Source organism: Rhododendron vialii, chromosome 6a, assembly GCF_030253575.1.
Source record: "Rhododendron vialii isolate Sample 1 chromosome 6a, ASM3025357v1".
Taxonomy (NCBI): domain Eukaryota; kingdom Viridiplantae; phylum Streptophyta; class Magnoliopsida; order Ericales; family Ericaceae; genus Rhododendron; species Rhododendron vialii.
Window position 1 is genome coordinate 40,726,632 of NC_080562.1, and position 15,818 is coordinate 40,742,449.

At 38.0% G+C, this 15,818-nt stretch overlaps 2 protein-coding genes and 1 non-coding gene across 4 annotated transcripts; 2 read left to right on the forward strand and 1 right to left on the reverse strand.

Moving 5' to 3' along the window:
• Positions 1–6,959, forward strand: LOC131330441 (electron transfer flavoprotein subunit alpha, mitochondrial). Its single transcript, XM_058364017.1, has 8 exons — positions 1–198; positions 1,217–1,399; positions 2,013–2,224; positions 3,102–3,262; positions 3,508–3,666; positions 4,375–4,427; positions 4,947–5,087; positions 6,593–6,959. Exons 1-8 carry the CDS (start codon positions 124–126, stop codon positions 6,668–6,670), a joined length of 1,062 nt encoding a protein of 353 aa, XP_058220000.1. The 5' UTR covers positions 1–123; the 3' UTR covers positions 6,671–6,959.
• Positions 6,960–7,943: 984 nt separating this feature from the next.
• TRNAG-CCC (transfer RNA glycine (anticodon CCC)) lies at positions 7,944–8,014 on the forward strand. Its single transcript has one exon. It is a non-coding gene; the product is annotated as a tRNA-Gly (tRNA).
• Positions 8,015–11,493: 3,479 nt separating this feature from the next.
• On the reverse strand, positions 11,494–14,788 carry LOC131330442 (vascular-related unknown protein 4-like). 2 transcript variants are annotated; one of them, XM_058364018.1, is made up of 3 exons: positions 14,208–14,734; positions 12,174–12,239; positions 11,504–12,040 (listed from the first exon to the last, which is right to left on the reverse strand). In XM_058364018.1, exons 1-3 carry the CDS (start codon positions 14,553–14,555, stop codon positions 11,930–11,932), a joined length of 525 nt encoding a protein of 174 aa, XP_058220001.1. In that variant the 5' UTR covers positions 14,556–14,734; the 3' UTR covers positions 11,504–11,929. The 2 variants fall into 2 exon arrangements, with proteins under 2 accessions (XP_058220002.1, XP_058220001.1); XM_058364019.1 differs by lacking the exon at positions 12,174–12,239 and having other exon boundaries at positions 11,494–12,040; positions 14,208–14,788.
• Positions 14,789–15,818: the final 1,030 nt, after the last annotated feature.

Genomic DNA, 15,818 nt, shown 5'->3' on the forward strand with positions numbered 1-15,818 from the left:
TACGTACAACGTTCTTGGAAACAAAATAAAAAAGAAGCGATGAAACATGATAAATACTGAAGATGGCCTAGGAGTTCCAAAATTGATCTCCTCCATCTCCAAGCCCAGAAGAGCATCGAAGAAATGGCTACTCGTGCAATCCTCAGAGCTTTCAGAGATCGTTCAATCACTTCCCGCGCAGCCTCAAATTACAGACTTGTATGTTCTTTTGCTCTTCCTCCCACCAGATTTTTAATCGCGTATCTGTTTGTCGGTGGCATACACATCTTCTGGTGATATAGCTGTTCGTTTTTCTATTAGGGATTTGGATGTAATGGGTTCTAACCGTTTTTGAGATTGTTTGGTGTTTCTCTCTCTATAATGGATTATTTTTTGGTTGGAGAAAGTTCAACTAAGCAAAGAAATCAAATTTCTGGATCGAGCTATGTCATTTTAGGAACTTTTTGTCCGGCTTTAATTGGTCCCCGCTAGTGGTAGGTGGGATTGGTCTAGCGGAAGTTGGCTCGGACACCTGAATCAAAATAAAATTACGAACTTTGTTTTCATTAAGATGTTAAATGTAACGGTATAGCAGTAGTCCATTTGATAGCAACGTATTTTTCACATCTGGATCGTTGGTACAATGGTACTGGAAATGGTCTTGTCCCCATTTTTGCTACCAAAGAGAAAAACATACACAGAAGAAAAAGAAAACCAAATAGAAAAAGGAAAAGGGGTTGAGTTTGAAGCACATTTTTTGGGGAGCACGAGTTTCAGTTTCCACCTTTTAGTGTTGAAAGTAGAAGGTGAATGAGAGTTCAATTTTGTTCACCCTCGCTAAATGGGGGTGAACAATACCCTCACTCGCGTTGATTAAAATGTGTCGGGTCTATGCATCAATTCACATTTCAGTATCGATGAGATTACTTTTTGGTGGGACCCACACTTTCTCCACCAATAAGAGTAAGGACATTGTTCACTTATTCTCAAGGTGAATAGGCGGATTATGTATTCTTGTAGGCTGTAGCTTATTTGAATCACTTTCAACATGTATGTCCACGGTTCATTTCAAGTGGTGATTTATTTTTATTTTTTTGTTATGGATGTAGTCATCCACTTGTACTAGGAGATATGCTCAAACCAGATTAGACATATCATGTTATTCTCTTTTCGCATGATTCATCTGAATACATTTTCCTATGTTGGTATCATTTCTAATGTTGTTGTTCTTAAATAGCTTAGCACATTGGTTTTAGCTGAACATGAAGGTGGTTCTGTCAAGACCTCATCTGTGAGTGCAGTAGAGGCTGCAAAATATCTAAGCGAGGACAATTCTGTTTCTATACTACTTGCCGGATCAGGCCCTTCCCTTCAAAAGGCTGCTGAGCATGCTGCTTCATGTCACCCTTCCGTTTCTCAGGTAGTTCACATTCATTGAAACGAGAGTTAGGTTTCTGTTAAAAACAGATCCTTGGGATTTTTGGCATGTGCTGTTGTTCACTCTTAGTGCAATTATTTGGTCAATGCTTATACTGTTTATGGTCTAAATTTTTTGAAGTCATTTGTAGCCGAAGTAGCTGTGTTAAGGATTTATCATAGTCTTACATTGATGTTCCCTACACTTGGCTTTAACATGATTCATGAATTAAGCAGAATGAGACTTGTTAGTCTGTAGATGAATTAGGCAGCATGATTTGTAAGTCAAAACGAATGTTGTTTTGGTGTGGTTCCATCCTTGATGCTTTCTTTTAGAAAATTACTCACAAAACTTGTCCACTTCTCCTCGAGTTGAATGCTTTTCATTCTAAGGTTCATTTCCTGTTGCAGTGTCATGGTTGTCAACTTGTCATCAATATTTTGCTGCCAACCAGTAACCTATGAACTTTTTTTTTTCATTCTTTCTTATCTGCTAAGAAGGATCATTAAAAGTGGGACTGCAATGTGGATTAGTGGATTATATTTTTGAGGAAGATGATTGTTGGCTGCATGGTACTATTGTGCAATTCTGATTGTGTTAGATGATTATTTTGCAGGTGCTCATGTCTGATTCAGAAAAACTTAAATATCCTTTGGCAGAACCTTGGGCCAGATTAGTTCATTTGGTCCAGAAGAAAGGCAGCTACTCACACATAATTGCTGCTTCAGGTTCTTTTGGAAAAAATATACTTCCTCGGGCAGCTGCCCTTCTAGATGTTTCTCCAGTTACGGATGTCACCGAAATCTCTGGATCTAATCAATTCGTCAGGTAATTTCTTATGTTGCTTCAAGTTGTGAAATGGACACACATTCCCGGGATCAGGATGACCTCTCCCTTTCTATCTTTCTCCATCCTTGGCCTGTTGTGTTCTCAGTTACCAATACATGGTCAGTTCATCAATTACTATGTTACATGAGCTCTTAACAATGAATCAAGTACCCGCATTGGACATCTGCACTTGTGCAAGGGTGGGATATGTGTCCAATACTCCTCGTCGGACACTTTGTTAGTAACTACATTTAAGTGCCAAAAGTACCATTAATCCAACGCTGGTGCGCTATATAAAACTATACAAGCATATGCACTTCTGTCAAGGCCATGTACTCTTCGAGTAGAGATTTGGATGAGCCAGACCCCAAGATTTGTACCCGTAACGGACCCATGTACTTGAGTCCATGTATGTAGATCCGTTGTTGCCTACTTGCCTCTAAGCTGGGAGTCTGGGACTATAAGGTAGGGTGTCCATCAGAAAATTGCGCAACATATATGGCTGTCATTGCGTGAAAGGAAGCAACTGCAGCCTTTGGCTTAGGTTTTTTTATTGCAGTTTAGTGAACATCAACATAAAGAGAATGTTGGTTGCAGTTAGTTTATGACACCAAAAATCTTAACCTTCAGAAACCTTGTGCAAGTGACCCGCACAAAGACGCGAATTCCACAATCACATTGTTGCTATGGAAAGAAACACAGCTTAGAGCACATCAAGCAAGTTTGTCGCATCTGGTTTGGACCCAGGCAAGGGGTGATGGAGGAGAGTGTTCCTGCGCCTTTTGAGTAGGCCTGGGATCTCACTTGCTTTGGCTTTACTGTCAAAGCTAAGAGGAGTTTCTTTGGATTAGCCTAATGGTTTTCTTGCAAATGGCAGGCCAATTTATGCTGGGAATGCTCTATGTACAGTTCAGTATACTGGTTCCAACCCTTGCATGTTGACAATTAGGTCCACATCTTTTCCAGTGGCTCCATCAGATAATGCAAGGTCTAGTGCAGCTCCAATTCTCCAGGTTGACCTCTCAACCTTTGGTGAAGGTCTGTTTATTACATCCTAATGCATAGATGGCTTTAGTGTTTTAGAATGTACCAAATGGAAAATTTCTCAAGATGAGAAAAAATGATTGCTCATGGTGTCTTGCATGTTACGATGATCCTGCCTAAGTATTTTAGGTCTCATGAACTATATATTGGACATTTGTAGATTGGAATAATTTGGTTGGTCATATCCAATTAAAACCTACCACATGTCATAGCACGTAAATTTTCTACTCTATTTGCAGAGGGAATGGAGAAATCTAGATACATAAAGCAAAGCTCTCAGGATACAGAGCGGCCAGATCTTGGAAATGCACGTGTAGTGGTTACTGGGGGGCGAGGGTTGAAAAACACTGAGAATTTCAAAATGATAGAGAGGCTTGCGGAGAAGCTTGGCGCAGCAGGTTTGATCTATAACATAGAATCGTTAGTATTCGCTAATTTTGATTTTACTGGTAGCTTTTTCAAGGAAAGTTATCGTAAACAAGTATCGGAACCTCAATTGTTGTTTCACCTCCACCACTGCATTGTGTGGATCGGATTGAGGGGGATTGTATGCCTCGTGTTAATTTACCTGGACAACTTTTCCCATGACTATTTCTACCCTTTTACTGTTATCTGGTTATAGGGCATTTCATGTTTAGTTTTATAGGAACTTATGTGTTTGTGTTGGAATGGATTAGAGACAGGACAAGGTGGGTCTATGCATTTACTACTGTTGGTCAAGTGCCAAAATGATCCTTCCGTCCAACTTGTCTTTGACTTATTTATCTACCCCTTACCCCGACATGATTTTATCGCACACACATTGTTTTAAATTGCCTCAGCTGGATAAATAGTCTGGCCCTGTTTCCAAACCACGCGCTGAACTCTTATGGCCAAAGGATTATTCTCCAACCTTGCCTCTTTATGAGGTGAACAAGCATGCCCCATATGCACTCGTGAGTCGCAAGTGATATTCTAGTTCATTCAGGAGGCTTTAACGCAGTTTAAGTTTCTTAATCTTCCATCTTCACGCCATAGGAATAGGCACTGCTGTCATTATTTCAATTTTTCTTTGTATTGATGTTGTAGGATTGTATTGTTTTGACTACTTCCTCTGTCTGGCACAGTTGGGGCTACTAGAGCGGCCGTGGATGCAGGATTTGTCCCCAATGAACTCCAGGTAAAAACTATTCTCTCTTTCTCTTCTGAATGACTGAATTTCAATTAGTCATTTGACTTGAGTGTTACTCTATGATATTGACCAGAAAGAAGATTCTAGATATTTTTAGCTCTGAACTCTTCATTCCAGGTCTCTTTTCTAAGGATCATGCTAATGGTCACTCATCCAAGCAAGCAAACAAATAATGCCTTTATCCAATTATATAACCTGCAGTTGCTGCTGAACTTGTAGGGTCATAATCTAAAAATCCTGGTAAATATCATAACTACGAGAGAGCTCAATAAGATTGTTCACCAAAACGAATGTCTTTTAAGAAGTGTGTGCTTGTACTGATAAGCTGGAGTTCTGAATTTTCAAGTTTAAGTGGAAGTCCTCTGACATTATTGGAAGTACACCATACTAGATCTCTAAAGTTGGATAGTGCCTGTCATTTGTATTTAGGTAATTCTTATGGGTAACTTTTACTTTAAATAGAATCAGCCTTGTGAATCTTGTTGCTAAAGTCAGTTTTCTTGTCAGGTCGGTCAAACGGGAAAGATTGTTGCCCCAGAATTGTATATTGCTTTTGGTGTTTCTGGAGCCATTCAACACTTGGCAGGCATGAGAGATTCTAAGGTCATTGTTGCGGTAAACAAAGATTCAGATGCACCAATATTCCAGGTTACTGCTGGAACTAATCTCTCTTTATCAATCTCTCCCGCTAAGAATTCACATAGAAACTATAGAATTCCTATACTTCTGCTCTCCTTGTTTGATTATCTGACTAGTTGCTAATTCTTTTGGTCACCTGTTGGTAGAATATATATTACCCGAAACCCAACCCAACAACATGGGTATCAAGCTTCTCTCCATCGGCGCCTGCACAACTATTGGGCTAACTGACCCAGTTAACTAGTCTCTATTAAGGAGGCTAAGTTTGTTAGTGGTCTGGAATTAGATCTTGGGGGAAAAGACATGAAATAGCCTGGCACGTCCAGAGCCAAATGTGAAATAGAAAGACATGGTACCGTGTCTGTTAAATATCATGTTTCATACAAGATTATGTTTGAAGACACAAAAAAGTTCACCGTGCACTTACACTTTGTCATGACCCAAACCTGGCAAACTGAAGCCTCACTGAGTGGGCAGACATAAAGGACTAAATTAATCCTACTCATAGCAACACCCAGTATATGGTACTCGTATGCTCCACAGAGTCACAGACATAGTTATCCTTCTCATTCATCCATTTAAAGGCATTTTATTTTAGACCACGCATACAATATATGTTGTTTGTCATCAACTTTGCCCTTGTCATCAATATGTACAGGAACTCAATAAGAATGATCAAACTAACTTACCAAGAATAATTGTATTCCTAATGTGATGACAAGATCTTCCTGCCTCTTATGAGTACTATCTATTATATTACCATACCCATAGATAAAGTCTTGAACTCAGCCATGTAGAAGTATCAAACAACCTCCATGGGGAACAATTACTAGATCATCACCTTGACTCCTCTTTTAGAAGAGTAAAGTTGATGATAAGGGCAAAGTTGATGACAAACAACTTGTATTGTTTATATTTTATGCGTGGTCGAAAAGAGAAATGCCTTTAAATAGATGAATGAGAAGGTTGTCTGTGGGTTATGCATATGAGTACAATGCATTGGGTGCTGGTATGAGCAGGATTAATTTAGTCCTTTACGCCGCCCACTAGCCTAAATTTTGAAGCAAAGTTAGATGATTCGTAAACACCCTTCCCGATATCGGATTGAGGTGATTTTTTACAGGGACCATAAACGAAGTATTTTGAACAAAATGAGCGGCTCCGATCATCTTTGCGAGACCCGAGACGGGCGCAAAACTGGTCTGTGCACGGCTGCTGTGCAGCCTTTGCTGTGCAAGCAGACTTTCTGCCCACTCAGTGAGGTTTCACGTCAGGTTTGGGTCATGACACACTTACACTACAAGAGTAAGATAGAATGATGCTGATGAGCCAACTATTCAAAAAGCAGGTTGAGATTAGAAACAATTTCGCAGTTATATTGCATTGTTTCCAAACAGCTCCCATGAAGCAATATGCTTGGTGATGATCTTGGTTTGCCTTTACATTTCTGAAAGAGAAGCTCATCCCGACATGTTGGATGATTTTGCCTTTTACAGCGGACTCTTGAATTGCAGGTTGCTGATTACGGACTTGTCGGAGATCTATTTGAGGTGATCCCAGAGTTATTACAGAAGCTTCCCGAGAAAAAATAGAATCCGTTACCTGTACCCCAAGTTTCTTGATTCATTTTTTTGTAAGCCAGGACCCACAGAGTAAAAGCATAATAACGAGCATTACTTCACATCAAGATCCCATCCCCTGATCTTCACAGTTAGCAGTATCTCTCCCCGTCTTCTCCGAAAAAGAATAGACTATTTGAAGTCCAATGTGATTAATAATCATGCTGTTATGTTCATTTTGCTTACAATTTATGCAAATTTGGGCGTCTAGGATTTACTTTTGTCTTTTCAATTTAAGAGGATTTCAGTCGATGGCTTCATTATTTCCGTGGATATGCGTATTTTTGTTCATTAAATCCTGGAAACTGCTACGGTTAAGGCACACTCGACTCACTCGACATAAATTCAGGCGTGCCGTCCTACTTGTCAGTCAGAGTTGAACACAATCCTTACAGATTTTTGGCAATGTATTCATGTGACAACCTTATCCCAGAGCTCTCTGCTATTCAACTTGGGATGGTAGAGTGAAATTTTTGTGGCACCATTTTGCCCTTGTGTTGACTCGTTAATTAAAATATCAGAAGGTTTTTCTTTTGAGGAGAAATTGAGGTTGCAGACCTCACAAAACCTTGTCGAAATGTGAATTTTAAAACTGCATGTGTGGTTGCTGTTTTTAGAATCATTACGGCAAAACTTTCAGAAAACTAATTGCGCATCTTATAAGGGCGGCAAACGAATCGAGTTGAGTCGAACTTAAGAATGTTCAGGTTCGTTCGTTAAGTTTTTTAGCGAGCTCGAACCTGATGAAAATTTGACGAGCCGAACTCGAACTCGTTCACGAGCCTTAACGAGTAAAAAATAGCAGATATTTATGCTCTCATACCAGTCTAAAACTAAATACCGTCAGGTTGGTTCGGCTTATTTATTAAACGAGCTCAAAATTGATGCTCGGGTTAGGTTCGTTTAGTACCCGAATCGAACTTGAGCGAGCTTTTACCGAGTCGAGACTCGAATAGTTCACAAATGGTTCTGTTCATTTGCAACCCTGACATCTTGCTCTATTGTAACCGAAAGTAGTTTGAAGATTTTGAAAACATTTTTTGATCTGTTTTAGAAAAATGAGTTCTTTTCCAGAAAGATTTAAAGAAAATAAGTTTTGAAATCATTAACCAATTAAATTTAGTAAGTTTCTTAGGCATTCAAAGTTTATGTATTTTGCAAGCAGCACCAAAATAAGAAGAATCTAGGTTCTGGTGTCTTCAGTTATTATACTTATAATTAACTGTCGGCTGTTTTGCTCAAGCAAGCGCATCTAGTGTAGTGGTATCATAGTACCCTCCCACGGTACTGACCGGGGTTCGATTCCCCGGATGCGCAATATAGTCTTGGTTGTTTTTCTATTGTCCGTCACGGTTCTGCGTACTATTTTTCAATAGTCTATATCTATCTCAATATACATCATAAAAAATATGCAATCTCAATCTTATTTTTTAAGTGTCCACCAGGGTTTTACGTGATATTTTTAATAGCTTATATCTTTTAATATATATCATTAAAAATATGCAATATGAACATTGTTTAGTAGATCTCAATTTTTATAAGTTAATAATTTGAAAAACATGAAACATATAATATACATCAAAAGATATAAGCAATTGAAAATGACACGCAAAAATATAGTCGACATTTAAAAAGGAACCGAGGAAGTACACAATCTCATGTTTTTTTAAATGGAAAAGCTTCCAAATGGCAAATGCTGATTAATTAATTTTCTCCCAATTATTCATCCTAAACCAGAGGCTATTGACTTTTTTCACCCGGAAAATCACAAGGAGGTGCAAGTGCCAAGTGGCCGGGGTTCTAGTGAAGTTGGCACCGCATTATACCCCTCATGCATGAGGCATGGGGTTCAGCCCCGAAACCCAAACAGGACTTGATCAAACTTTGAAAGTGTATTTTCCATCTGTCCTAAAATGTTTGTTCGGTCCGCAAAACGAGAATTCAAAAATAATGCATTTCTTTTTATAAAAAACTCATATTCTTTTCATAAATTACAAGAACTCATCGATACCTAATAAATTGTTGAAAAAAATTTGAAGTTTTCTTGCAAAAGTTGTATTAATTTTACGTCTTCGTTTTGCGAACCGGACAAACATTATGAGATAGAGGGAGTATTTTTTTTTTAATTTACTCAAATACAACCTTAATTTTCTTCTAATAGAACTCTTGGCAAAAGTGAATTATTACTATCTTGCTTCAGCAGTGGGTTATAGTAATCCTTTTTGCAAGCACCTGCAAGTCACAAGTAGTACTATCGAATATCCCAATACTAGGATTAGTTACGATAGTGGGCCCTTCATTAGGTTTTTGATGTTTTATTTCTCTGGTTATATAGTATATGTTGCCCAATACTGGCTTGCACCTAATTAAGGATACAGCTCAACCATGTGATGAGTCTACATAAGGGTCCTCTTAACTACTCCTTGTGTCCATGTACAAGAAAGGAACCTAATATGTCGCCTACTTGGTGATATCAATATCAATCAGTATCGATTGGTTGCGTACTTGTCAATACTTACTTGTTGATCGCCGAAAGTATAAGATTATTTGGTGTAGGTCACGTGACTCGTCATTAATGGTTCGTAAAGTACTATAGTGGATTAACTAATGCCGGGTTGATGTCATAAGACCGATTTCGCCTTTCTAAAGCTCTTTTTTGAGTTGCATTGAATATAAAAAAAAAACTCATGGTCACGACATTCGTTTCTCGATTCATATCAATGGCTGGTAATATACCTAGATTGCTATCACTACTATTGAACATTGAAATCCAACCTTCCATGGTTGGGTACGTACCCGGGTCCTTTTCATCGTAGTCATTCATCTTTACATTTAACGGTTCAGATTTAAAAATAAATAAAAAAATTCCAGGGAAGAGTTAACTCTTTCCTGAAAAGAGTTTTGTTAAAATCTGAATCGTTTAAAAACACTTTAGGACAGCTAGGATCACACGGACAACACTCTGTCAGTCCATGCAACAGTTTGCAGAGAAGCCAGATTCGAGTCGAAACCATCCCAATTGATGGGCTGTCACCAGTTGTAGGTTAGGGATTTTAGCTTTATTAATTCAACAACTATCTAGAATTTGGTTGGATATTTTTAAAAGATCCAAATACGACTTTTCAACTAGATTTTTGGAGACTGAAGAGCTGGTGGTGTGTCTTATTATAGGGTGCTGGATTCCCTGCTTAATTAAGTGACAGGTTAAAGCATTTATCTTCCAAATTATTTTTGCTTGGTAGCACAATTTAATTAAGTGGTTATCGATCCTTTTTTTTTTTTTAGTAATGCAGCTGGGTGTCTCAGGTTATCTTACGCCAACCTCGTAATAATTCCTATAGTCCAGTATATGTAATATTCCTCTTGAACGATCACAGTCATCCTATATATGTAGCGTGCACGTTTGTCAATTTTACTGGTTATAATTCGCAAAATAGCTACAAAATGGCCTACTACAAACATTTTTTTTTTGCTCGGCAGCCTACTACAAACATGAAAGAAACATCTGCCAAACACTTGACATTGGAGGGTCAAGACCCAAGACAAAGTGAGTCACAAACAGTAGAAATTAGCAGAGAAAGAGTCTTATTAATTCCGATCCAAAATGAAAACAAGAACTCAAAAAGACAATTTTGTTTTTTGTTTTTTGTTTTTGTTTTAAGGTCTCAATATGCTCACTTTGACATCTTTGTTTTCTTTTGGCAATTAAAAATGCTATTTATATTAATTTTATAAACTCCAAGAAAGCAGCCTTGCATTCCCATTTCTCATTAATTTCTTTTACACAGCTTGGTATTCGGCTCAATAAATCAACTAATCGGGATTATCAATCACACCATCCACTAGTAGAGGATCACTTAAATCGAGATAAAACCCCGTTTGGATTCCTAGCTTGAAAAAGAGTTAATAGCAAACGGGTGGAGTCGAGTCTTCTTTTTTTTTTTGTTGATCCTCGGTGGATCGATCGAGTGGAGTCTGTAATTTCTCTTTTCAACAGATGCATGACTTTGAGTTTCAAAAGGCATGGCTCTCTTCATTAATGGAAACACATGATATCTCAACAATAGATAGTACTGTCTGTTTTCCATTTCTCTCTCATCCATTTAGTTATGCAGGGTTATGATTCTGTGAAAAAGATGGTTAAAATCAGAATCACGTGCATGAGACTTATGCACAAGATTGTACATGTCATGAAGAGAGAGAGAGAGAGAGAGAGAGAGAGAGAGATGATAATTACGTTCGATGACCAAAAAAAAGAAGCTAATTATTATGCATGCATGTACACATTAGTTACAATAATTAAACTACCGGTCCGTCTCCTACGAGGGGGTCCTCATTTTAGTTAAAATCCAGACCTTCCTATTTATTCCATTTTCCGATCGAATTTCGATGATCCGAGCAGTTCAATGTGATTAGAATGTGATTTTTTAAGAGTATTCGCGGGAAATCGGCAAAAAAATGACCGGAAATGACTTGATTTGAGCAGTTTTTATTTGAACCGTTCAATAAATTTTTTTTTTGTAACTATTTGAATGAAGTCTTTCCCAGTCATTTTTTTTGCCGACTTTTAGCAGATTGCTATTAAAATCACGTTCTGAACACATTGAGCGGCTCAGATCATTGAAATTAGATCGGGAAAAAAAGTCCACATTTTAACTAAAATAAGGACTCTCTCATGAGAGACGAACTGATTAAACTACATCAACTTTGAGGAAGATAGTTTGCTAAAATAGAAACAGGTACTAAACGAAGCCCCTTTCTCTTTTCTTGTAGACAAAAGTCAGTAGTGCATATTAGTCAAAGTTATTGAAATTTTGAATCTTAGTTAGATGCGTAGCAGTACATGGTGCCTACCTACCACTAAATTACCACTCAACGTGATAAAAAAAGAAGAAGTTACCACTCTACTTGCCAGTTGCCAAAGCCCTCTTTTCAATTGTTATCCGGCTTTCCAACCATACCCAATCACTTCTCTGGGCTGTCCACGGGTCGGTTCCTATCGGGTTCAGGTCAGTTTTGACCCGATTGACCAAACTTCGGATTTCTCATATTCTCACCTGAGCCCGTCCGCGCGAACATGGTGGTCGCGCGGGTTGGTTTTGGAACTTTGAAGTTTGGAATCTGGAACACGACTAATTATGACTTGAATCTGGAAAACGCCCGACAGCCTCCACCATAGTTATTGGCAAAGATTTCAGTTACCATCAAATTAAATAACCGTCCACCTTGCTTTTATGTTGGTGGTCGGGTCGGGTTGGGTGGTCGGGTCGGGTCGGGCCCATGGACAGCCCTATGAGTACTTCTCTCATTTGTTTGGCCGCCAGAAATAGAATTGCCTTTCTCCTAGACAATCCAGAATCCAAAAAAGCATTTTGTTAGGTAATGAGATAATGAACAACACACGCACACAATATAATCACCAAAACTATTTTTTCCCCGAATAAACCACAAAAAAGATTTTTATTTTTATTTTTACCTCTGAAACATTTTCCATATCATCGTTCCCTCGTCGATTCATATCAGGTTGATCCAAACAGCAAACCTATTGCAGAATTATAATTAAACCATGTCTATTAATTAACATGCCTGATAATTCTTTGAGAACGAAATCAAACAAAATAAATGTCACCGGATACCATATATATATATATATATATACAGTCATTTTCAAATAAGGTGGTCCTTATTTTAGTAAAATAAGGACCTCTCCATTTCTCCCATTTTCTGTTTGAATTTTGATGATCCAAGCCGCTCAATGTGTTCAGAACGTGATTTTAAGAGTATCCGCGAGAAATCGGCAAAAAAAAAGACCGGGAAGGTCTTCATCCGAGCAGTTTTAATTTGAACCGTTTGATAAAAAATAAACAAAAACTACTCGGATGAAGCCCTTCCCGATCTTTTTTTTTTTGCTGATTTCTCACGTGTATCCTTAAAATCACGCTCTGAACACATTGAGCGGCTCGGATCATCGAAATTCGATCGGAAAAGGGAGGTCCTTATTTTATTAAGTTAAGGTGGTCCTTAGGAGAAGGGGACTCTCTCTCTCTCTCTCTCTCTCTCTCTCTCTCTCTCTCTCTCTATATATATATATATATATATATATATATATATATATATATATATATATATATAGTGACGACTATAAATAGAAACATGATCACTCTTAATTTGTAACCTACAAGCTTTTAAACATATATATTATATAGTATATGGTCAAATAATATAATGACTGTTTTTATTTTATTCTTATTGAAAAGGACCTGCATGCAGAACATGCTATATTGCGTGCCATGCATGTTTAGAGAGAACAATATTGTGAGTAAGAAATTGTACAACCCACTCCTGCCTTATGCATCGCTGGAGTATGAGCACGCTTAATTGTAAAGTTCAAAGAATTTTGACACTCTCATGGTTTTAAAAGACCTTGTACAAGATCGGACCATGATCTATTATACTCCCACTGTCCCATTTTGCTTCAGGTCTCTCTACCGAAGCCCAGTTCTAGCATGCTGGCTAGGGGGTGTCACAAAAATCCAAGTGATACATTGCCATATATATTAATCGATTAACATTTGGGATACATAATGGCCGGAGGCAGACACAGGGGTGCAAGCGGGGGCTCGGATTCCTGGAAACCCGCCAATTATTGCAATATTTGTACTATATTTTTGATTTTGTATGTAAGAATTATGAAGAAATGTCCTTTCAAAATTGTGTTATCGCTATATGAGGATGATATTTTGTGGTTAATTTATGAATACATGTGATTCAGTTCCCCCACATTAAGAATCAAGCGTCCGTCACTGATAACGGCTCTCAATTTCTGTATGTCTGATAGTAACCTCACAAATGAAAGATGAAAATCATTAGGTTGTGTATTGGATGCATATATTGAAAGTGAATGTGGCTCTCTAAACTTTTTCCTTCAGAGTAAATGACGAAGTAGAATTCCTTCCTTTTTTTCTTAGCTAAACATAATTCTATATCTAAACGTAAGTTTATGGGTTTGTGGGTTGAGATAGACTTTTTCACCGCCACTCTGTGAACGGGGTATTTACGGAGCGAGGCAATCTCAGCTGTCCATTCGCGCAATTAATGACTGAGATTTGTTTTCAATTATGACCGGTTACAATTATCTTTTCTCCGGAAAAATTTTATTAAAATTTAGACCGTCCAAAACACTTTTAGACGGCAGCAATTCACTTCCGTAACTAAGTTTTTCTCTTGTGGGTTTATCTCCCATAGTAACATCAAACTAGATACTTTAACTACATAACAAAGTCCAACGTATAAAATCAAGAATCACAACACGAGAGAGAGAGAGAGAGAGAGAGAGAGAGAGAGAGAGAGAGAGAGCCATTTAAAAAGGAAAAGCTAGCTTCAAAATCGTCCTTCACCACAAAAAAAAAAAATGGTGTTCCTTCATGGTAGTAGTAATAAAAATGACATGTACATGTAGAGGTAGTGAATGGAAATGTATACTAGTATATATTTATATATATGATCTGACCTTGGGACCATTAGCAGGAGAACTAGCAGTATCCTGCAAAGCATGATCATGACCGTCAAAATCAACCAAAGCCCACTTAGTTTTCTTCCTCTTCTTGAAACTCAAGCTCTTTTCACCATTTTTATCCGCAGACTTCTTTCCCACAGAGGAAGCAGCATCAGAAACTAGAGAATTAGGGCTTCCATATCCAGAAGACAGATCATAGCCATTATGCTCCTTCTTGTTATCACGCAAGAAGTAGTCTTCAAGATAAAAAGTCCAAGTACTCTCTTCATTGTCAGAGCAATCTTCTGGTTTTGCTTTCGGACAGATAGATTTGCAGCTCATGGATGTCTTAGAGTTCTCCATCTGTAATTAACAGCCGAGAATTGTTAGTAAGAGGAGAGAGCACTTCTTAGGTGAGATATATAATGGAGATCAAAAGTCTAAGGTCGGGCTGGTGGCCTGGTGGTCTTGGCCTGAGATTTAAGAGTTTGTTATCATTTAAGGTATGTGGTTCGATTTTTATTGTCAGCAATTCTTGAAACTACCTTGCACCATGCGTAAACATGTGAAAAGGCTATGGAGAGGTCATAGGAATTAGTCTCAGGTGTGCGTAAGCTGGCCCGAGACACCCTGCATTAAAAAAAAAATCTAGAAGAGTACATAGTGAAGAAAGGTATGAAGTCATGAGTTTGGAATTTGGGCTGTGGGCCGTAGGTAGTTGAGTTGGGGTGGTTAAATTCATGAGCAGGCATGCAACAGAAAATAAGTAAAAAAGTTAAAACCAGAGAGAGAGAGAGATAGAGAGGTTTGACCTTTGTGGTTCTAGATTATGTTTATCACCAACAGAAATTTTCCAAAATCTTGTACATAATATTTCTGATGTAGAGGCCTCCTACGTGCATAGATCTTGCACACATTTCTGATGTAGGAAAGTGAGCCAATTTGGCTAGAAAATGGCAAGCTTGAGATTTGGCAAGCCTTGGAGTATAATGTTTTGCAATCCTTAACTTAAAAGTTTAATGTTTTGCATTCCCTAACTTAAAATTTTAACTTTTGATAAAATTGGTTAGTCTCTCTCTCTCTCTCTCTCTCTCTCTCTCTAAAAAAGTGTATATATGGTCAACACTATTAATTGCTTGATGTTGATTAAAATCAGATAGTAGTATGCATGCAACATGGGGGCTACCCTGGACCAACCCTTCATGATTCCCATTTCCATTTCTTCGAATAAGTAAGAAAGAGGAAGGACAAGAGAAAGAGATACATACCAACTACATGTTACAACCAAAATATGGGTGATCAATATTAGCCCTGGTACTCTTGCACTAGAGACAATGCATGGCTTTCCTCATTTGTTTAATCAAACTTTTAACCAAAAAAAATCATGAGATCGAATTAAACAATGGAACTCGTATGTATGATCATCATGAGAAGTAACTCAATTAAGGCCACCATTTGGTATGGCTCCAACCTAAGACAAGAAGGGATTCCTCAAGAGGTTTTCCTAAAATAAGGCCATGTGCATGGTTTTTATTTTCACATGGAAAATTTCACGAGATAAAGAACCCAAGGAGTTGGCATGATGGTCAAGCAATGATACCTCTCTCCTTAAAAGCTTTTGCCGTA

Excerpts from the sequence above, each read along its gene's own strand:
- LOC131330441 (XM_058364017.1), top strand. The coding sequence starts at position 124 with ATGGCTACTCGTGCAATCCTCAGAGCTTTCAGAGATCGTTCAATCACT. Across the intron at positions 1,400-2,012 it reads GTCACCCTTCCGTTTCTCAG|GTGCTCATGTCTGATTCAGA; the intron begins GTAGTTCACATT and ends ATTATTTTGCAG. Across the intron at positions 3,667-4,374 it reads GGAGAAGCTTGGCGCAGCAG|TTGGGGCTACTAGAGCGGCC; the intron begins GTTTGATCTATA and ends TGTCTGGCACAG.
- LOC131330442 (XM_058364018.1), bottom strand. The coding sequence starts at position 14,555 with ATGGAGAACTCTAAGACATCCATGAGCTGCAAATCTATCTGTCCGAAA. Across the intron at positions 12,240-14,207 it reads CTCCTGCTAATGGTCCCAAG|GTTTGCTGTTTGGATCAACC; the intron begins GTCAGATCATAT and ends ATTCTGCAATAG. Across the intron at positions 12,041-12,173 it reads ATATGGAAAATGTTTCAGAG|GAGAAAGGCAATTCTATTTC; the intron begins GTAAAAATAAAA and ends TGGATTGTCTAG.